The sequence below is a fragment of the Martes martes genome, assembly GCF_963455335.1.
Source record: "Martes martes genome assembly, chromosome: 7".
In the NCBI taxonomy this organism is placed as follows: Eukaryota; Metazoa; Chordata; class Mammalia; order Carnivora; family Mustelidae; genus Martes; species Martes martes.
In genome coordinates this window covers 82943952-82966292 of record NC_137894.1, presented here as the reverse complement: position 1 = coordinate 82966292, position 22341 = coordinate 82943952, and the positions used below count along the sequence as shown (strand labels likewise).

Genomic DNA, 22341 nt, shown 5'->3' with positions numbered 1-22341 from the left:
AATAAATAAATAAAATCTTAAAAAACAAAAACAAAAACAAAACTGAAAACCCTGAAAGTTGGAGAGGAGGCAGACTGTCTGGAGACCTTAGAATCTGAGGAAAGAGTGATGAGTTCTCTGGGTTTTCTTTTTGGCTCATATATCCAGACAATGCTGAAGAAGCCGACAACTAGAAATTCTAAATGGCACAAACAAAACAAAAGGCCACAACAAAAGCTTTTCCTAGGCAGAGGACCAGCAAAGGAACAGCCTCATAAGACAAAACATTTAGACAATAGCCACTCCATTCCAGCCAGACATCACAAAAACTGGCCTTACCCACACACCCAGCAAAAATCAAGTGGGGTTGCCTAGACTTCCACCCTCATAAGGATAAAATGAGGTGCCCCAGCACCCCGACTGGAGTGGTACAAGCAAAGACTTAGGAGGAAGCCTGGACTTTGATCCCCAACAGTGTCAGTGCAGGCCAGGAGGTGCCTAGACTCACACCACTGGCCAGCAATAATGGGAACCCCATTTCTGCTGCCATAAGTGGCTTAGTGGGAAACTTGGATTTCTACTGCATCTGGCAATTACAAGTTCCCAGGCTTTCCCTGCTGGTGGGATCAGAGAAAGCCAGCGAAGAAAGAAGATTTAAATAAGGTCCAGAGTCTTACAATACAAAAATGGCCATGTTTTAGTTGAAAGTTACACCACAAACCTAGAAGATCTCAAACTGAATGAAAAAGAGAAAGATCCCCAACACCAAGATGACACGTTAGAATTCTGTGACAAAGATTTTATTTATTTATTTCTAAAAATTTCACTTATTTACTTGACAGAAATCACAGTAGGCAGAGAGGCAGGCAGAGAGAGGAGGAAGCAGGCTCCCTGCTGAGCAGAGAGCCCGATGCGGGGCTTGATCCCATGACCCTGAGATCATGACCGGAGCTGAAGGCAGAGGCCTAACCCACTGAGCCAGGCGCCCCGGTGAAAAAGATTTTAAAGCATCCATGATAGGGGCACCTGGCTGGCTCAGTCGGTTAAGCGTCTGACTCTTGGTTTCCCCTCAGTTCATGATTTCCTGGTGAGGAAGTTGAGCTCAGCACGGAGGCCCAAGTTGGGCTCTGTCCCCATCAGGAAGTCTGCTTCCCCCTCTTCCCTCTCCCTGTATTCTCTCTGTCTCTGAAATAAATAAATCTAAAAAACAAAAAAATAAGGCAGCCGTGACAAAAATGCTTCCATGAGCAATTACAAACACACCTGAAACAGACTTTCAGTTTTCTACTGCTGCTGTAACAAATTACCACAAACTAAACAACTTGTATGATGCAAGCTTATTGTAGGTTAGAAGTCTGACACAAGTCTCATAGGCCAAAAAAAAGGTTTCAGAGAACTGCTGTTCTTTCTGAAGTCTCTAGGGAAGAATCCGTTCCCGTGCTCCTCCCAGCTTCCAGAGGTCACCCACATTCCTTGGCTCACGGCCCTCTTCATCTGCCGATCTACCAACGTAACATTTCTCTGTGCATTTCTTCAATAATCACATCTTTCCCTAGCCACTGCCAGGGAATTTTCTCTGATTTTAAGGACCCATTTGAGTAGATTATATCTGCCCAGACAACTTGGGAAAATCTCCCCATTCAAGTGCTTCAGTTAATCACATTTTAGAAGTCTCTTTTGCCATTTAAAGTAACATATTCATAGGGATTCCAGGGATTGGGATATGGACAACTTTGGAGAAGGAACAGAAAAGAAAAAAAAAAAGGTAGACATAAACCCTAACAAATCAATAATTATATGCAATTTTAAATAATCTATACTGATTAAAAAAATAGAACAACGAAAATAAAAGAAATTGGCTAGGGCTGGGAGGGAGAGAGGAAAAGAGGGTTAGAGGGCTGAATGAAGCACAGGGACTTCTTTTTTTTCAAGTTGTTCTTTTTTTTTTTTCTTTTAATTTCAGTGTTCCAGAATTCATTGTTTATGCACCACACCCAGTGCTCCATGCAATTCGTGCCCTCCATAATACCCACCACCAGGCTCACCCAACTCCCCACCTCCTCCTCTCCAAAACCCTCAGTTTGTTTCTCAGAGTCCACAGTCTCTCATGGTTCATCTCCCCCTCCAGTTTCCCCCAACTCATTTCACTCCATCTCCCCATGTCCTCTATGTTATTCCTTATGCTCCACAAGTTTAAGTGAAACCATATGATAATTGACACTCTCTACTTGACTTATTTCACTCAGCATAATCTCCAGTCCCATCCATGTTGATACAAAAGTTGGGTATTCATCCTTTCTGATGGAGGCATAATACTCCATTGTATATATGGGCCACATCTTCCTTATCCATTTATCTTTTGAAGGGCATCTTGGTTCTTTCCACAGTTTGGCAACCATGGCCATTGCTGCTGTAAACATTGGGGTACAGATGGCCCTTCTTTTCACTACATCTGTATCTTTAGGGTAAACACCCAGTAGTGAAGCACAGGGACTTTGTAGGGCAGTGAAACTATTCTGTATGATTCTGTAATGGTGGCTACATTTCATTATAGATTTGTTAAAACCCATAGAATGTACAACACAAAGAATGAATCCTAATGTAAACTATGGGCTTCATTTAATAATGTATCAATATTGGTCTATCAGTTATAACAAATGTAGCACACTAATGGAAGATGTTACTAAGAGGGAAAACTAGGGATGGAGGTTAGAAAGTATATGAGAACTCTGTATTTTCTGCTGTAGTTTTATGTAAACCTAAAAGAGTTCAAATTAATAGTCTACTAATTAAAAAGAGAGATTGACAAAATGGATTAAGACACATGAGCAAATTATATGCAATCTACAAGAAATTCACTTCCAATTTATATGGGTAGCTTGAAAGTAAAAGGATGGAAAAAGATAAGGCATGCAAACATTGATTACAGAAAATCAGGAGTGGCTATATATATCCATATCAGGTAAAACAGACTTAAGAACAATTAAGGTTGCCAAAGATAGGAAGGGACATTACATGATAATAAAGGGATCAATACATCAAGAATGGTAATTCTAAATGTTTATACATTTAGGGAAGCAAAACATGTGGAACGAAAACTGATAGAACTGAAAAGAGAAGTAGACAAATCCACAGTTACAGGTGGAGACTTCTCCGCTCCTGTCTCAACAGCTGATAGAACAACTAGGCAGAAAACCAGCAAGTAGATAACACGAAACACCAGTGATCAACAGGATCTCTTCACATTCATGGAACACCCCCGCCAACAACAGTGGAATACATATTCTCTTCACATATTCCAATATTGATCATATCCAGAGCCATAAGCCTCCATTTCAACTCAGCTTTTTTTCTCTCTAAAGTCTAAACCAACTGTCAGAGCCTGCAAAGTACTCTCTTTGTTTAACTTATTGGGGCCCGAACAATGCCATCTTGTAGGACAAAGATAAAGGGTCCCTGGACAATTTCTTGGAGAGAAATGAGCAAACTATGAATCAAAAGAACATCTGGAAATCTATCCTGTATCGTAGAAAACAAGAGATCTATCTGCAACCACAGCAAGTTAGAATTGGTTGGACTTGCCCATGGCTACATCTGGTAGAATTAGAGAAAGTGTGTTGAGAGTTCACGTATGTTAGGAATCCCAGCAGATCAAAGACTCTTAGCTTGAACTCTTTTCTATTGGATCTAAAAACAACTACCACCGCCCCCACCCAAATGTGCATGCTACTTTAAAGGTAGGAATTCCAAGGGCAGCATCTTGAAGAGCTAACTTTTTGAGATGAAGCTTTAGCGAAAGTGTTTTACTTAGATAAATAATGCAATTATCACATTTTTAAAAATGTTCTGACCTATGGCCAAAAAATAAATGGCCAAGAAGGGCCTAAAAAAATCTTTTAATAAATGTAAAATACTGCTTTGGTTATTCCTATTTTGTAGAAGATAATGGGCCTCATTCTTCAAATTTAGGTCAAAAACTATGCTTCCACATAACCAAGGCAAACTGTCCTCATTGGTTTGGAAAGAACTTTCCTAGCATAAAAATTGTCATAGGACGCAGCCAACCGCACAAGCATTCCTTCTTGACCATCCTTGGAGAGCCCAATAGAAGCCTGCTCTGTGGTGCTCTTCTATGGCGTTCTTTCAGAGTCACCCAGGGATTAGAAGCCTAAATGCAAAGAATAAAACTTTAAAATTATTTGAAGAATATATGGGAAAGTATTTTTATATCAAGATTGAAAAGGATTTCCTCTCTTTTTCTTTATATATATTATATATATATACTTCTTATTGTGGGCAAATTTTAACATATACAAATTAGATAGAATGAATTTCCATGTGGGACACCTGGGTGGGTCAGTCGGTTCAGCGGTGACCCAGGGTCTTGGGATCGAGTCCCCCATTGGGCTCCTTGCTCAGCAGGGAGCCTGCTTCTCCCTCTGCCTGCCGTTCCCCCTGCTTGTGCTCGCTCGCTCTCTCTCTGACAAATAAATGCAAATAAATGAAACCTTAAAAAAAAAAAAAAGATGAACTTCCATGTACCTATTACTCAGCTTTGACCATTACCAACTTGTGGCCAATCTTGCTTTATCTGTCTCCCATTCCTCATATTATTTTAAGGAAAATTCACTCATCGCACTACCTCATCTGTAAATATTTCAGAATGTATATCTAAAAGGAAAGGGACCCTAAACAAAAATCACCTCAATATCATTATTACATTAAAAAGACTTTAATACTGATTCCTTGAGCTCATCAAATACCTACTGGGGAAGGATTTCTTGAAAGAAAGGAGAAAACATTGGGAAGAAGGAGGAAGTAGGGACAAGAAGGAGGAGAAGGGTAAGGGGAGGAAGATGGGAAGGATGGATGAAGGAAGGGAGGGAGAAAATAAACCATAAACATAAAAGGCACAAACCTAAAGGAATAACTTGATACATTCTATCACATAATTTTTTTTAACTTCTTAGGAGACACTGTAAACAAAATGGAAAGATGGCCCAGAGAATGGGAGAAGATACTGGGAGGCCTGTGTGGCTCAAGTTTTGATTGGCCTCTAGAATTGGGGCAAAATTGTCTGTTAGGGAGGAAAGCACTGGAGTCCCTAATTAATTAGACTTTCAACATTTAAACCTAAGACATTGTGGTAATTAAACAAGTAACTGATAGCAGAATCGCTTTAGGTTAGAATGTAGGTTTTTTAAAATTAAATTTCATTTATTTATTTATTTTTGTTAACATATAATATATCTCCAATGAAGACATACAAATGGTAACAGACGCATGAAAAAATGTTCATTATCATTAGCCGTCACGGAGATGCAAGTCAAAACTGAGATACCACCTTACACCAGTTAGTTACACCAGTTAACAAGACAGTAAACAACAAGTGTTGGCGAAGATGTGGAAAAAGGGGAACCCTCTTACACTGTTGGTGGGAATGCAAGTTGGTGCAGCCACTTTGGAAAACAGTTTGGAGATTCCTTAAGAAATTAAAAATAGAGCTACCCTATGACCCTGCAATTGCACTACTGGGTATTTACCCCAAAGATACAGACATAGTGAAAAGAAGGGCCATCTGTACCCCAATGTTCACAGCAGCAATGGCCACGGTTGCCAAACTGTGGAAAGAACCAAGATGCCCTTCAAAAGACAAATGGATAAAGAAGATGTGGTCTATATATACAATGGAGTATTATGCCTCCATCAGAAAGGATGAATACCCAACTTTTGTAGCAACATGGACGGGACTGGAGGAGATTATGCTGAGTGAAATAAGTCAAGCAGAGAGTCAATTATCATATGGTCTCGCTTATTTGTGGAACATAAGAAAAAACATGGAGGACATGGGGAGATGGAGAGGAGAAGTGAGTTGTGTGAAACCGGAGGGGGAGACGAACCATGAGAGACTGTGGACTCTGAGAAACAATCTGAAGGTTTTGGAGGGGCGGGGAGTGGGATGTTGGGTGAGCCTGGTGGTGGGTATTATGGAGGGCACGAATTGCATGGAGCACTAAGTGTGGTGCATAAATAATGAATTCTGGAACACCAAAAAGAAATTTAAAAAATAAATAATTTTTTTTTAAAACATATAATGTATCATCAGGTTTAGTGTGTAGTTTTGGTTTTTTTTAAGATTTTATTTATGTGTTTGACAGAGAGAGATCACAAGTAGGCAGAGAGGCACGCAGAGAGAGAGGAAGGGAAGCAGGCTCCCCTTGGAGCAGAGAGCTCCATGAGGGGCCGGATCCTAGGACTCTGGGATCATGACCTGAGCTGAAGGCAGAGGCTTTAACCCACTGAGCCAGCCAGGCGCCCCAGTGTGTAGATTTTTTAACTATCATCTTTTTTAATCAGTTGGTTTCTTGGTATTCTTTTTTTTTTTAAGATTTTTATTTCTTTATTTACTTATTTGACAAAGAAAGAAAAAGCACAGGCAGGGGGAGCAGCAGGCAGAGGGAGAGGGAGAAGCAGACTCCCCACTAAGCAGGGAGTTGGATGTAGGACTTGATCCCAAGACTCTGGGATCATGATCTGAGCCAAAGGCAGCCGCTTAGCCACTGAGCCACCCAGGCGCCCTATCAATTTACTCGGAGATATTAAAGCCTCCATGCCACTCTCCCTATTTTAAACCTTGTAATAGCTTCCAGTAACAGTGGGAATAAAACCCAAAGATCCTTAACAGTAGAAGCTGCCAAATTTTCTGTTCAAGGTGCACTTCATACCTCAGTACTTGTTTTCAAGGTGCTCTTAGGCCCAAAGAAATACCTAACAGTTCTGCTTATTAAGTAGTTAAGTCCAAGCGAGTTAATAAATATCTCCTAACAGCGCCTCCTGGGCGCTGCAGAATTTCCCAGACCTTCGAATCAGACAACCACCCTCATTTCCTGCTCTACCCCACCAACAGCGGAAAACTCATTCAAAGAAACAGCAGGATCTGAAGTTCAAAGTGAAAACCAGCTCGAGTTGGTAAGTTCCCGCGCTGTCCGAGAGATGTCGCTGTGTTTCCCTTAAAACAGAAAGCGTCCGCAGCTCACCCGGGGAATTTGCTGGGGACAGCCCCGGGGGAGCCTCAACCCAGAGTTTGGGACAGGTTTATAGCTCCTGCAATAGTTCGCCCCTAACCACTTCAGCCTCGTGTTGTTGTGCTCTCCTCCTTGTCTGCTACGCTGTAGCTTCACTGGCTTTTTTTTTTTTCCCCCCAAAAGACCGAGCTTCTCTTTTCACCCTGCGGTCTTTTTTGGAACGTTCTTCAACATGAGAAACCCTCCTGACGTCCCCTGCTGTTTTTTCAATAGACTATAAGCTGCATGAAAGCAGGGACCTTCTTTGTTTTCTTCACCTTATATCTGGCGCCTAGCATAGTACTTGGCCCATAGTAGGAACTCAATGCTTTAAAACATCAAAAAATAAAAACAAAACAAAACAAAATCTATTGATATTTTTAAAGAGTTTCTTTGTTCGTTTGTTTGTTTATGAGAGAGTGCACAAGCAGGGGGAGGAGTAGAGGGGTGAAGAGTCTCCAGTAGACTCCCCGTGCTGAGCCCCAGGTCCCTACACCCTGAGATCATGACCTGAGCCAAAACCAAGAGCCCTCTGCTGAACCTGCTGAGCCACCCAGGTGTCCCTTTTGATATATATATATTTTTTTTTAAGATTGTATTTATTTATTTGACAGACAGAGATCACAAGTAGGCAGAGAGTCAGGCAGAGAGAGAGGGAGGAGGAAGCAGGCTCTATGCCGAGCAGAGAGCCCGATGCAGGGCTCGATCCTAGGACCCCAGGATCATGACCCGAGCCGAAGGCAGAGGCTTTAACCCACTGAGCCACCCAGGTGCCCCTCCCTATTGATATATTTATTTAGAGATTAATTTTAAGACATGCAGTCAAGGTATGACAGACAAGAGAAATTCCTTTCTTGCTAGTTCAATTTGTCAGTAAGCACTTCTAAATCTAAAAATCAATAGCATTTTTAATGTGATTGCTAGCATACCTATAGTGGCATTCAAAAAAAAAAAAAAGAAAGAAAGAAATTTGAAGGGAAAAATAATCTTTTCAACAAGTGGTGCTGGGACAACTTGATATCCACATGCAAAACATGCAAAACATCTTACTATCTTCATGATAGTAAGAAAGTAACCCAAGGGGCGCGTGGGTGGCTTCAGTGGGTTAAGCCTCTGCCTTCGGCTCAGGTCATGATCTCAGAGTCCTGGAATCGAGTCCCGCATCGGGCTCTCTGCTCAGCAGGAAGCCTACTTCCTCCTCTCTCTCTCTCTCTCTGCCTGCCTCTCTGCCTATTTGTGATCTCTCTCTGTCAAATAAATAAATAAAAATCTTAAATAAGAAAGTAACTCAAAATAGATCATAAATCTGCATGTAAAGCTGGAATTACAAAACTCCTTGGGTAAAAATGGGAGAAAATCTTTATAAACATAGATGAGGCGATAGTTTCTTAGATATAACACCAAAAGCACAAACCACAAAAGAAAAACTAGATAAACTAGACTTCATCAAAATTTCACAGTTTTCTGCTTCCAAGGACATCACTGAAAAACTGAAAAGACAACCCGCAACCCACAGAATGAGAATTTTTTTGTAAATCATGTATCTAATAAGGACTTGGATCCAAAGTATATAAAGAACTCTTACAACTCAATAAAAAGACAAATGACCAATTTAAAGAATGAACTGTGGGGCGCCTGGGTGCCTCAGTCAGTTAAGTGTCTGCCTTCAGCCGGGGTCATGATCCCAGGGGCCTCAGATCGAGTCGCAAATGGGGCTCCCTGCTCAGCAGAGAGTCTGCTTCTCCCTTTCTCTCTCCCTCTGCCTATCCCCCTGCTCATGCTTGCTCTTTCTCTCAAATAAAGAAATAAAATCTTTTTTAAAAATTTAAAAAATTAAAAATGAACTGAGAGTTTTAACAGACATTTTTCCAAAGAAGATATACAAATGGCCAACAAGCACATAAAAATATGTTCAGTATCATTAGCCATGAGGGAAATGCAAATCAAAACCACAAGGAAGTACCACTTCACACTCACTCAGATGGCTAAAATAAAAAAGACAAACAATAACAAGTGTTGGCAAGGATGTAGAGAAATAGGAACATTGTTAATGAGATTGTAAAAAGGTTGCGGCCACTTTCAAAAATTTTGGCAGCTCCCCAAAATGTTAAATGTGAAGTTACCATACAACCCAGTAATTCCACTCCCAGGTATACATACCAAAGAAATGAAAATAAATATGTGTTCACACAAAAATGTGTACATTAATGTTTGTGGCAACCTTATTCACAATAGCCAAAAAGTGCAAACAGTTGAAAGGCCCATCAATTAATGAGTGGATAAAGGAAATGTGATACACCCATGCAACCCAGTATTATTTGACCCTAAAAAAGAACAAAGTACTGACATATGGTACAATATGGATGAACCTTGAAAATGTTACTCAAAGTGAAAGAAGCCAGCCACAAAAGACTATGTATTATATGATTGCATTCATATGCAATGCCCACAACAGGGAAACCCACTCAGACTGCGATTGCCAGGGGCTGGAGGGAGGCAGGATTGTAGAGTGACTGCTCAGAATGGTTGTAGGGTTTTCTTTTGGGAGCCATAAAAATGTTCTAGACTTAGATAACAGTGATGGTTGCACAAATGTGAATATACTAAAAACCACGGAGCGGTACACTTTGAAAGGGTGAATGTTATGATATGCCAATAATATCTCAATATAGCTGTTATTAAAAAGCAATTAAAAAATCATTGTTGTCTTTCTCATTGCCTGCAGAATAAAATTCTCAGTATGGGATCATATGCAAGGCTCACAAGAGCTGGTATCTCCTACCACTCCATCTTTCCTTCCCTACCAAGAATAGGAGCTCCAGTTACAGCAAACTACATGGGGTTTCTTAGGCCTTACTCACGCAGCCGTGGCTTCGTACATTCCGTTCCCTCTGCTTTGCATGCCCCTTCCTTATCTGCCTAGGGAATTCGCTCTTGTAACTTTGGACCCAGCTCCCTCCAGTCTGAGCTGGTGGCCCTCCTTTGTGTGCCCAACCCAGAGACACTGGCTTCCTTGCTGTAGTTTCACAGAACTGATTCTCTTCCAGGTGGGAATTATTACTTTTTTAATAAATTATTATTACTTCTCTCTCTGCAATCTCGGCTTCTAGCAGAGGTGCTGGATAAATGAGACAAAAGAATGAGTGACTGAGTAAGCTTTTGTCATTCTTGATTTAGTTTTTGTTCTCTTGCCTACTCTCATTCATGTCTATTAACATACAGTTTTCGAATGGGATGCTTTTCAATGTCTATATGATTTCTGTGATTGAAGACTTTTGGGGGGCATCTGGCTGGCTCCAGTCAGTAGAGCACATGACTCTTGATCTCAGGGTTGTAAGTTTGAGTCCCACACTGGGTGTGGAGATTATTTAAAAATCTTAAAAAAATAAAAATCTACAGCTTTTGTAATGAAGTAAGTTAAACAAAGGATTCCCACCTCAAATAAATTACTAGCAAATTTCTTTTCTCAGATGCTGCTTTTGTAGGGGTTGTAAAATTTAGGTAACCGGTTGCTACTTACTCTCATGATCTGATTTAAAGCAAATCACTGATAGGTAGATCTGATAAATGTGTCTGTGAGTTCATGAATTGAAACTAGAGGGGTGCCTGGGTCTTTCAGTCAAGCATCCAACTCTTACTTTCAGCTTAGGTCATGATCTCAGGGTCCTGAGATGGAGCCCTGCGTCAGGCTCCGTGCTCAACGAGGGATCTGCTTGAGATCCTCCCTCGCTCTCCCTCTGCCCCTTCTTCTGAGCACACACGTGCTCGCTCGCTCTCTCTTTCAAATAAATAAATAAATCTTTTTAAAATATATTTTTAAAAAATATGTAAATAAATTGCAACTAGCATCCTCAAATACAGAGTTTGCAACTGTCTCAAACAACATTTCACTACTCCACTTCACGGCTGAGTCTACCTCACCACCTCATCACGTGACACTAACTGCTAAGTTCCTTCACTGTGAGGTCATGTTCTTAAGTTGGAAAGAACTAGAAACAAGATGTGTAAGACCCCAAGTGAGTTTTGTGGACCAGAGAGTGAGTCACAGAGATCAGACTCTGACACACATCTCCCACTATGTTTATTTTCTCATTTTAAGTTCCAACTTGAATTTAGAAAAATAATTTCATATGCCTCCTTACCAGTCTTTTAGCTCAGCCATGGGTTAGGAGAGATATGTCAGAATAAAGAAGGCATGTGGGCAAAAAGGTACATTTTGAAGTGGCGAATATCTTTACGCTTACATTTGTCTTTGTCAGGAAGTAGCTGTGGGAGCTGAGCGTGACATGTCTTGACAGTGAGTGGGGCTAGGAGAGAATTTTTCTGCATAATCTCTCAGATTCTCTGGTTCTGACGGGACTTGAAAAATGATTCTAAACTTTTACACGTCACAGAAAATCCAACTAATTTATCTTTTGGGAGAATATGCGTCAGGGGATGTTTACTTTTCTGATTTTCTAAGGTATCTTGAATAAAGCAACTTCATCTGAGCCTTACAAATCAATACCCATGAGCCCTGGGATTGCTTCGTGACTGCCGCCTATGAGCTGGTGTAGGGGAGGACAACGTCTTCCCCCTCTTCCAGATTCTTTGGCTGGCCTCATCATTAAAGGGACATAAAACAGGCTAACAAGGGAAAAACAAATGTAATTTCATACACAGGAGCTCACAGAAATGTGAAACTCAAGGCAGGCAGCTTTCATCCCTTTTAAACAAAGAAATGATGAATGTATGAGGGATTACCAAAACAAAGAAGCAGGACCTGGGGGTAGTAAACCAGTGAGGAAGTAACAGGGATTGTTTATACAGTTTTCTTGGTTCTGACTTCCCTATCTCTGGTGATAGGGATGTCTTGTCTCCTCCTGGTACCAGAAGGATACCTTTCGCCTGGGAGATGTGTTTCCAGCTTTCAAGGGGACAAAGGATGACCGGAGTGTGCTATGTGCACTGGATGTTTCTTAAGTAACTTTACTTAAAATAATCAATATACCAAAGTGGCATATTTGGGGGAAGCCTGCCTGGAACCTCATCATTGGTAAAATCATGCTCTCACTTCACTCCACTCATGTTAACTAGGGTCGTCAGGGATCCTATTCCTGTACTGGAAAGAGTTTACATACTTTATCTCACCTGATCCTCACCGTAATTTGGAGAGAAGGAGGTAACATAATCCCCTTTTTGCACCTGAAGAAACAGCCTTAGAACAGGGAAGTAAATGGCCCAAGACTGTGCCACTACTGCGTGGCAGAGCTGATTCCTTTCAGACCCGTCCTCTCTGAGGTTACTCTGACTCAATCCCCATGCTGTGTGCTGCTGCGGTCCATGTGTGGTCCAGCAAATGGAAAATTAGAGCTTGGATGTGAGTTCTAAAACTGAATTGTTCAGCGTCCTTCTGTCCCATCTGTTATTTGTTTGGGCTTGAAATGACGAAAGGGAACAGATGTGGTGTGGTAGGCAGAGTAATGGCCCCGGTTAAAAAGCAAAATTCAAGGAAGTTTGAAGATCTAATCGGCTTTATTAAATAATTCATGAATCGGGCAGCATCCTTCCAGCAAGTAGAGAGATGCTCTGAGGAGTTGTACAAAGTGGAAGGTTTTTATAAAGAAAAGTGGGGCAAGGGAGTTATTAGCAAAAGAAAGGCCTGTTTCAGGCCAGGACATATGGTGGGGGGGGGGGGGGGTATCCCAGGCATATTCCTGGAATAGGTTGAAACTGTAATTGAGACTTGGCTCGCTGTCACAGGGGAGTGGGGGGCCAAAAGACTCCATCTGGAGCTTGTTGTTTCTTTTTTTTTTTAACATCCCCAAAGGATGTCCCTTTCTTAAATCCCAGAACTTATGGCTATGTTACCTTAACGTAGTAAAAGAGACTTTGCAGAGGTGATTAAGTTAATGATTTGAGTTGGGAGATTATCCTATATTATCCATCAGGTCCAAAATCATCACAATGGTCCTCAGAAGTAAAAGAGGGAGGCAGGAAAGAAGCAGACTGAAGCAGCCTGGGGGCCATAAACCAAGGAATATGGGCAGCCTCTAGAAGCCGGAAAGGACAAGGAAATGGATTCTTGTCCTGTGGCCTCCAAAAGCAAGTAGGGCTGCCATCATCTTGATTTTACCCTATAGGACTCACTTCTGACTTCTGAGCTCTGGAACTGCAATGCAATAAACTTGTATTGTTTTTAAGCCACTAAATTCATGGTAGTTTTTTAAAGCAGCCACAGGAAGCTAATACGCACTGATGTAGGAAAAATATGAGGGTTCAAAGCTGATGGCCAAGAACACATTCTTGAGATGTCTTTGGTGCAAAGAGGTGGTTTTATTAAAGCACAGAAGCAGGACCCTGGGCAGAAAGGACCCCCTGCCCGGGGGTCATGAGGAGTGGCCCATTATATACTTTCAAGTTGGGAAGGGGTTAGGGATAGCGTAAGTCTCTAAGGAATTTTGGAAGTGAGGTTTCCAGGACCTTGAAGGGGCTACCTGTTGCTAGGAAAAGGTCATTTTTTTAAAGATTTCATTTATTTATTTATTTATGAGAGTGTGTGCGCGTGTGTGCACGAGAAAGAGAGAAAGAGAGAAGGAGCAGGAGGAGAGGGAAAGCAGAATCCCCACTGGGCAGGGAGCCCAATGGGGTGCTTGATCCCGGGACTCTGGGATCATGACCTGAGCTGAAGGCAGATGCTTAACCAACTGAGCCACCCAGGTGCCCCAGAAAAGCAATTATTAGTGTCTAATAAAACCTGAGTTGTGATGTATATCAGTGGTTCATATGCTTGGGGATGATCGCCAACATGTATCTTGGGAGGAGAAGAGAGACAAAGGAAGTTTCCAAAGGAATTTTTGTATGTTAAAATAGAATTACAGGATCCTGGGGTTTGGGCTAAGATTGCCTTCTGCCCTTAGCAAAGTATTAACAGTGAGGCAGCTAAGTCCCTAGAGAAAGGTCACTCTGCTGTTTCAAGGACAGGTCAGTGGGCTGTAAGTAGTAAGGAAAGTTAATAACTTTTCTTCTGCCTTTGTTTCCCACATCACACATGATGTCTGACACTTAGATCCCTCCACTACACAGGGACCAAAATTCATGCAGTAATTCTTGGTAATGTCATCCCTTTACCAAGTGGTGGTAGGTTCTGGTTATAAATAACAGGTATGAAGAAAAGGAGTACTGGCCTTGAGGTTCTAAGTGCCGACTTCACAAGGTCACATGGAAAGAACTCACAGTCTTCAAGAGCTTCCTTTTTCTTCTAACACTAAAGCATCTTAAATATGTTACTTCACTGTCTACTGAGCCCCTACTATATTCTAGGTTCCAGAAATTCAAAGATTGAGTAGGACTCAGATCCTTAAGGAATTTAGAGCCTAGCAGGGTGGTGAAACACGTAAACTAGTACAATGCAACAAGATATGTGCGAAGACAAAAATATCTTCAGGAAAAGAATCCTAGTGTATGGAAAATATCCACTCTGCTGGTGGGGGGTGGGGCGTGGGGCGGGGTAGTTAGCGTTTGGAGAGGGTTTGATGTCACAGCTGGGGGTGACTAACATCTTTGAAATCCCCAGTTTTGATGGGAATTCTGACACCTAATCTAGGTCCCTGTGTCCCCAGCCCTTGGCCGTGTCAGGATTGTAGCCTCTATGGAATCATTTTGCTTCAAATTTCAAGCTGTGGAGGGAGGGAGACCTGAGAGGAAGAGTCGAGGAAGAAGAAGAGTGCCTGATACCCAGATATAACAAATGTTTGGAGCACTGGAGATCTGTTTCCATGATTTCCAATGGAACTTCAAGAGAGATATAGAAAGTGAAAGGTTTTGTGGGCATTCCGAATAAGTAGCCCCAAGATGTGCCACTTTGGCATGCAGATTATTTTGATCTAAAAATAATCAAGGCCCAAAAGACGCAGGAAGAAAAAAAAAAAGACGCAGGAAGAAATTCTGCGCTTCCCCTCTAACTGCCTAAATGAATTTAGATAGAAGACCTACTCAAGTTAACAGAGCCATCACCACAGAGAACTACATTAAAATATGAACTAGGCAGAGTAGAGAGAGAGAAAACTAGCAAGGCCTATTTGATCGACGAAGCTCTCTCTATGTCCCATTGTTTCTGGGTGGCCCAGCAAACTTTTTTTTTTTTTTTAACCAAACATTTACTCTTTCTTTTCTTCCTTTGAATTGTCTTCCTTTGCTTTGAAGTCCCAGACTTCTACCTACCCCTCTCCTTAGTTTAGGATGCCTCCATTTGGGGGCACCTGGCTAGCTCAGTTGATAGAGCATGCAGCTCTTGATGTCAGAATTATGAGTTCAAGTCCCACATTAGGCACAGAGTTTACTTTAAAAAAACAAAAACAAAAACATATGTACTTCATTTTGCCCGACTTGTCTTTGGAATCTCATGTTTATTTGGATTCCCCGTATGTACAAAATGAAATTTGACTTTCCTCTGTTAATTTGTCTCTTGCCAATCTGATTTTAGACCAGCCAGAAGAACTTGAAGGGCAAAGAGAAGCTTTTCTTTCCCAAAAGTTTCACAAATTGTAAAGTACCCGCTACAAAAAGTATTTTTTAAAGATTTTATTTATTTATTTGACAGAGAGATATAGTGAGAGAGTGAACACAAGCAGTGAGAGAGGGAGAAGCAGGCTCCCCACTGAGCTGGGAGCCCAACTGGGGTGGGGGGCTCAATCCCAGGATGCTGGGATCATGACCTGAGCCAAAGGCAGACACTTAACGGCTGGGCCACCCAGGCGCACATAAATATAAAGTATTGTATCCACTTGCTTGCAATTCATGCTTACACACTGGGAAATTTTGTCTCTAAGCTAAGTCAATCTTTCCATTAAGAAAATACACACAAGGGGCGTGTGTATTTCCTGGTATGTGTAAACACCAGGAAACTGGATTTTAAAGCTGGAAAGGACTTTAAAGATAATTTAATGAGAGCTTGTTTTGTCAGTGGGGCTGAAAGTCCTTTGAGGTTATAGAGATGGGGCAGTGCCAAGATTTAATACCCAAGTCTTCCAGCTCCCAGCCCAAAGTTCTTGCCCATATGGTGCACTTCTCACTTGGTTTGTGTCAAGATTTATCTGGACTTACTATTTTGTTCCCAGCAGTTTTAGGTTATAACAAGTGCGCTTTTTTAGTGCAAGTCTTTTTCAAAAAATAAGTTTATCAGAGCTTTAAATTTATTTTATCAATTTTACAAATGAAGAAAGAAATAGTAAGCGTTCAGGAGAAAAGGTAGCATAAATCAGCCCAAAATAATTAAACACTTTACTAAATCTTTCATTATAGATTATTCAGGTATAGATTATAGATCACAGAAATTTTTCCTCAAAGTATAAAGTGACATATTTTTTTAAGAGTTTATTTATTTGAGTGAGAGAGAGTGAGATCAGGAGCAGGGGGAAGGGTAGAGGACTCCCCCCCGAGCCAGGAACTTGATATAGGACTCCATCCCGGGACCCCGGGATCATGACCTGAGCCTAAGGAAGATGCTTAAACGACTGAGCCACCCAGGAGCCCAAGTGACATTTTAAAAATGATAAACAGATACATGTTTAAGTACTGAAAAGGTTTAGTTAGAGAAGACACTTGGCTCAGTGATGTAGCTTTGCTAGAAGAGGTGTAATTGCCAAGAAGGAGGAAATCTCTACTCTCTACTCGTGGGTCCATTTACATGACATCAGCTGTCAGAGCCGGGGCTTCATGAAGGGACTACCAGCATCCATATCTACCCAGGGATGTTACTACTCAGTTTTCCCCCTATTGTTATGTCCACCACAGACTTTGCGAAAGTCATTTTCCACTTCTATTTATTATTTTGCTTTTGCTGAGTAATTCAGTCAATTGGGGTAACCCCCTATAGTATTCATCCTCATTTAACTGGAGGAAGGAAATCTTAACAATTCACGCCATCTCTTACATGGGTTTTCCCCAAAAAAACCCTCAAAACGCTGGAATCCACCCCTTTCCGTGGAAACCACAGGAGACTAAAGACATCCTAGCGCACGGTTCCCGTCGCGGGCGCCCAAGCCCAGGAGCAGTGCCCTGGGGGAGGCATGTGGAAGCGCCCCTCCGGGAGTCCAGCGCCCTCCCGGCCCGCCGACAAATGCTGCCCCGGGGCTGGAGTCCGCTCAGCCAGGCCCCCGGGCCCCACCCACCGCCACACGGCCGCCCGGGCCTGCTGGACGCGCGCGCGCGCCGGGGTCAGGTCGAGGACGCGGGCGGGGCAGGGAGGCGGAAGGGCCGGCCCGGGACGTGCCCACGTGACAGCCCCGCCCGCCGCCTGCAGACCCCTGTGCCGCCTCCGCCCCCGCCTCCGCCTCTCGGGCTGCAGCTCCCGGCGTGCCCCGCACTCGCCGCTGCCCGCCCGCCCCTCCCTCTCCTACCAGTGCCACAGAGCCGGAGTCCGAGCCGCCGCCGCAGCCACAGCCGCGGGCACTATGGTAAGGCGGGCGCGCCACCCCCAGGCACCGAGGGCCGGGACGCGGGAAGCAAAATCCCCCGCGCGGCCCTGCAGGGCCCTGGGGGCGAGGCCGCCATTTTACCCTGCTTTAGGCCTTTAAGGTGGGGGCTGCAGCGCTGCGGCCCCGCTGCTCGCTCTCCAGCCAGCCGGCCGGCCGGCCTAGCCTCCCGCCGTCAGGCCGGGCCCTCCTGCTCTTCGGATCCCTGAGGGCGAGGAGGGCGCGGGTCGGGGGTCGGGGGCCAGAGCCTAAGCCGGACAGGAGGCGTCGGGAGAGGTCGAGGCTTTGGGAGCTGCGGCCAGGGGCGCGGGAGGGTCTGCGGGGCTGATCCCGCGCGTGCCGCGTTTGCGCGCGGCTTCCTTTTACTTAGCGCTCGCCTCTCAAATTGGTACGTGCTCTAAAGCCCTTGCTGAGGGCTTTCGGTTAAGGGTCTTGGTGGCCTGTGATTAAACCCCCTAAGAGGAGATTAAGGAGGTGAGAGAACGCTTTTTTAAAATGCCTTTTCGCCGTAAAAAGCTTTTACACTAGCTCCGGGAGTTTTGAAGTGTCTGCATTTGAGCTGTGAGGCAATTATGTTGTAGCCGTGGGCGGTTTGGAGTTCACACTTGATTCTCTTTCCTTATGAGGAAACGGCACTGGCTAGGATGACTTTAAAGAAAAAAATAGTAGAAGCTTTAACTGAAATCCAAAAGTGTTTTTTTAAGGCCTGCAGAGTTGACACAATACAGAAGGTATTTTTGCTGCTGCTCCTGAAGCTCTGACATCACCCAGTGAAATAGGAAACATTTCAGGGATGGGACAGCTTGCATTTGTCCCTTTCCCTCTACCTTCCATTTACTTCAACCTCCAAACCCCTTTAAAAAGGATGAATGGGGCAGGATGAGTTAGAATCCTTCGGCGCATCTCTTATACTGATAATTAAATAGTGGCGAATCCGATTGGACTACTTGCATGGTACGATGCAATTTTTGATGTCCAGATGAAAGTGAATCCTCTCTAGGCAACCAGTAATTTTGGTTAAAACCAAAATGCTTGTTCTGAGTTACTGTTCTTTTTTTATTTCAGGCTTCTGGAGTTACAGTGAATGATGAAGTCATCAAAGTTTTTAATGATATGAAAGTAAGGAAATCTTCTACACAAGAGGAGATCAAAAAAAGAAAGAAAGCCGTTCTCTTCTGTTTAAGCGATGACAAAAGACAAATAATTGTAGAAGAAGCAAAGCAGATCTTGGTGGGTGACATTGGTGATACTGTAGAGGACCCCTACACATCTTTTGTGAAGTTGCTACCTCTGAATGATTGCCGATATGCTTTGTACGATGCCACATACGAAACAAAAGAGTCTAAGAAAGAAGACCTAGTATTTATATTCTGGTGTGTAAAAACAAAAGAAAAAGTACTTTTAAAATGCAAGGATTGTTATTAACATAGTCAGTTTTGCCTTTGTTTTTCTTTTAAGTGGGATTCAACAGTTGTGTGTGTTTTTTTTTTCTGTAGGGCTCCTGAAAGTGCACCTTTAAAAAGCAAGATGATTTATGCTAGCTCTAAAGATGCCATTAAAAAGAAATTTACAGGTACAGACATTAAAAATTTTGTGCAGAGGAATTACTCCTTCTTCATTATAATGAGATAATGGGATAATGTTTTTCCTTTTTAGGTATTAAACATGAGTGGCAAGTAAATGGCTTGGATGATATAAAGGACCGTTCAACACTTGGAGAGAAATTGGGAGGCAACGTAGTAGTTTCACTTGAAGGAAAACCCTTATAAAATGACAGTCAAGTGCCATCTGGATCTTAAGGAGCTTCCATTTCTCCAGCTCAATCAATTGAAATAGTATTAGGTGTTTTGTTTTGTTTTGTTTTTCTTTCTCTTCCCACTGGGTCCTTCCAATACAGTGAATGAAGGAAATATTCATGTAAGCAACCTATCAGTGATTGCCATTAGACTGTTTAATACTGTTACGTTAATGTAGAATCCAAGGAATGCCTTCCCATCATATTTTAGCCAAAACAACTGGTTATATGCCTCCCTTGCAGCAAGCACTACAATGAAAGTGATTGTCAATGTGAATAGCTTAGAATACTGCAAAGGGTAAGCTGATTGAATGCCTTGAAAGTATTATCCACTGGTCAGATGGTAAACTTTATTCAGTATTATTATTTATAGTTGCACTTGATTGCAGTTCTGTGAGGCTCAAGCATTCATACACCTCACCTGCCTTGGCAAGCCTATTTTTGTGACATGGCAGCACAGATAATAACACTATGCATTGAAAGCACTTTTTTTGTAATGAGTTTAACTTCCCACCGCTCCCCCAAAAGGAATGCCAATTAAGTTTTGTTAACTGTGTCATCAACTTATCCTAGTACCTCAGTATTCATTCCTGTTACCTGCATATCTTAAAAGAATAGCTGTTACTAATGCCTCTTCATTTTCCATTGAGTGTACACTACTGAATAAGTGTAGGAGTTTATGTTTACCATGTAAGTTTTGCAACACTAAAAATATTTTGAATATCAGTCATGATGGCAATTTCTGTATAAAAGAGCCTTAAATGGAACATTGTTTTTGAGATCAAACCCCACCCTCACAGTAATGGCCACGTTGCAATAAAAATTGTGGCATATTACAGAACGTTGCCTTGTTTTCCTTGGACATTTTGCAAAATGGTATGTGAAGCAACTTCTAAGGTAAACAGCTATTATTAATCTTTGCACTGGTCATTTAAGAATTTTTTTGTACAACATTCATGCATGATATTTTCCAGTTTGTTGAGTTTAAAAAATACTCTATCCTAAAGCCAATTAATAGAAAATATAGTGACAGAGGGATACTTTTATAAGCATTAGTTTATTTATTTCTTTATATGTTAATATGAAGATCAGAAGTTATTTTTTGCACTTTGACATAAATATTCTTCAATACCAGATTTGTTCTCTGGATAAATTAGGGTAGTTATTTTTAAATTCACGTTTACATTTCTAAGTAATTGAGTTGTAGAAGCAGGAAGCTCTTACTGCGTATTTGGTCGTAATGAAAATAATTTATAAAATATCCTTCAAAAGTTAATACTCCTCATGTTTAGGATCTTTCATTTCAACTATCATTTCTTAATTTATTTTGCAAATTGGAAAAAAAAAATGATGTAGCAGTCTTAAGCATTAGTAGTGGGATTTGGCTGTGGTCCAGAGTGCTCTCCTTATAGAGAATTTGATCTGCTCAGTGTGAGCAGTTTGCTGTTAGCCAGAGCTATTTATGGCAAACACATGCTTTTGTATCTTGTCATAGTTATCCACAAATGGCAAAACTGGGCTCGATTCTACTGGTATGCAAAACAGGCATGCTAGTAAGCAGTCAATCGTGGCTTAGAACTTAACCCCATAGCTCTGAAGAGTGTGCTCTTATCAGAAAACGGGAAACAGAAACTCTCCTTTTTTTTTTTTTTTAATGTGTGAAAGTGATTTGAGTATCATCAGGTATTTTCCCATATTTTCAAAAGATTTTTTTTCAGGTGGACACAAAAATAGTAGTTAAATGTCTAGGCTTCCTTTTAAAATTATATGAATGGCTTGGGATCTTTTGCACTGAGCCATTTTATTTCAGACTTCCAGCTGTCCCTGTGAGTTATCCTGGACATTTTGATGGCTTTTTGGTAAGGCTAAACTCATAAGGAAAGTATGACAATAATGACATATACTAAACCATATATGTAACCGATTCTTATACCATTGAATTTTTCATTATTTTCCTCATTCTAAAAAATAAGGGACTCTAAGTTATGTAGTATCTTTTATTTTTAAAGCTGATTTATCAGCTTTCTTCTATGCCTCATATAATAATTTCAGAGATCAAATATTGCTTTAAACTGTGTTACTTTAATTTGTTCGATTGACAGACTGATACTAAGTTCATTTTTGAAATACATCTTTGTGCATAAAGCCAAAAATAATGATAAAATTAATGGTTCACATGTTACTTGAGACTAATTTGGCGTTTGAAATGATCATTTTATTTTACAATTATTTACAGTGAACGATGTTCCAGTTAGCTTTAAAAGGTATACGGTGCTAATTAGTAAAATATTGCCTTCAATATTTTACTGCTAGCTTGCAAAATTATAAATGTTTAAAAAAATAAAATGTATGAAAATATATAAAGCTGTTGAGATGTGTTTACTTCAGAACATTAAAATTTTTAAAACTAATGTTGCAGATCAAAGAGGCACCATTATTTTTAGTCTTTTTTAGGATTTTAGTTGATACACTCTCTCATTTACAGATACCATTATTTTTTGAAAATTTATAACCTACAGTGATTAATTTTAACATTTGCAGACAAATGAGAACAGTTGGCATTTGTCCCAACTGGCTATCATCAGCTGTTGTTTTCAGTCATCTAAAATAATGTGGCCAGCATTGTGTATTTAATGTGCCTTTTTAGTAGATTGAAAAAAAAAAAAAGCCTCTTATGTTTGAGTTTTTCTGATACAGATCTTTTTATAGCAGCTAATTTATGAAATCTAGCAAATGAGTTTTGGAAGAAAAGCGTTCCCTTATTAAGGAATAATGCCAGCAATGGTCAATCATAGAAGGGCTGGGAATACCATAAAGTTTGCCACTCTGAGAAAATAACCCGGTTTTGCTCATTATAGGTCCTTGTTTTTGCTTGTAAATTCAATAATAGTTTGAGATCCAAACTAACATGGATATTAATTTTTCTGTGAGTATTTAAACTATTAGAGATGTGCAGACAGGCTCCAAAGAATATTGCTTTTTCTTTTTTTAAGATTTTTATTTATTTATTTATTGCACAGAGATCACAAGTAGGCAGAGAAGCAGGCAG

General features: G+C 41.3%; 1 protein-coding gene across 1 annotated transcript; it reads left to right on the top strand.

Moving 5' to 3' along the window:
- Window positions 1-17362: 17362 nt before the first annotated feature.
- On the top strand, window positions 17363-21656 carry CFL2 (cofilin 2). The gene is made up of 4 exons (XM_080807318.1): window positions 17363-17479; window positions 18563-18870; window positions 18994-19070; window positions 19154-21656. The coding sequence occupies exons 1-4, from the start codon at window positions 17477-17479 to the stop codon at window positions 19264-19266; spliced, it is 501 nt and encodes a 166-aa protein (XP_080663444.1). The 5' UTR covers window positions 17363-17476; the 3' UTR covers window positions 19267-21656.
- Window positions 21657-22341: the final 685 nt, after the last annotated feature.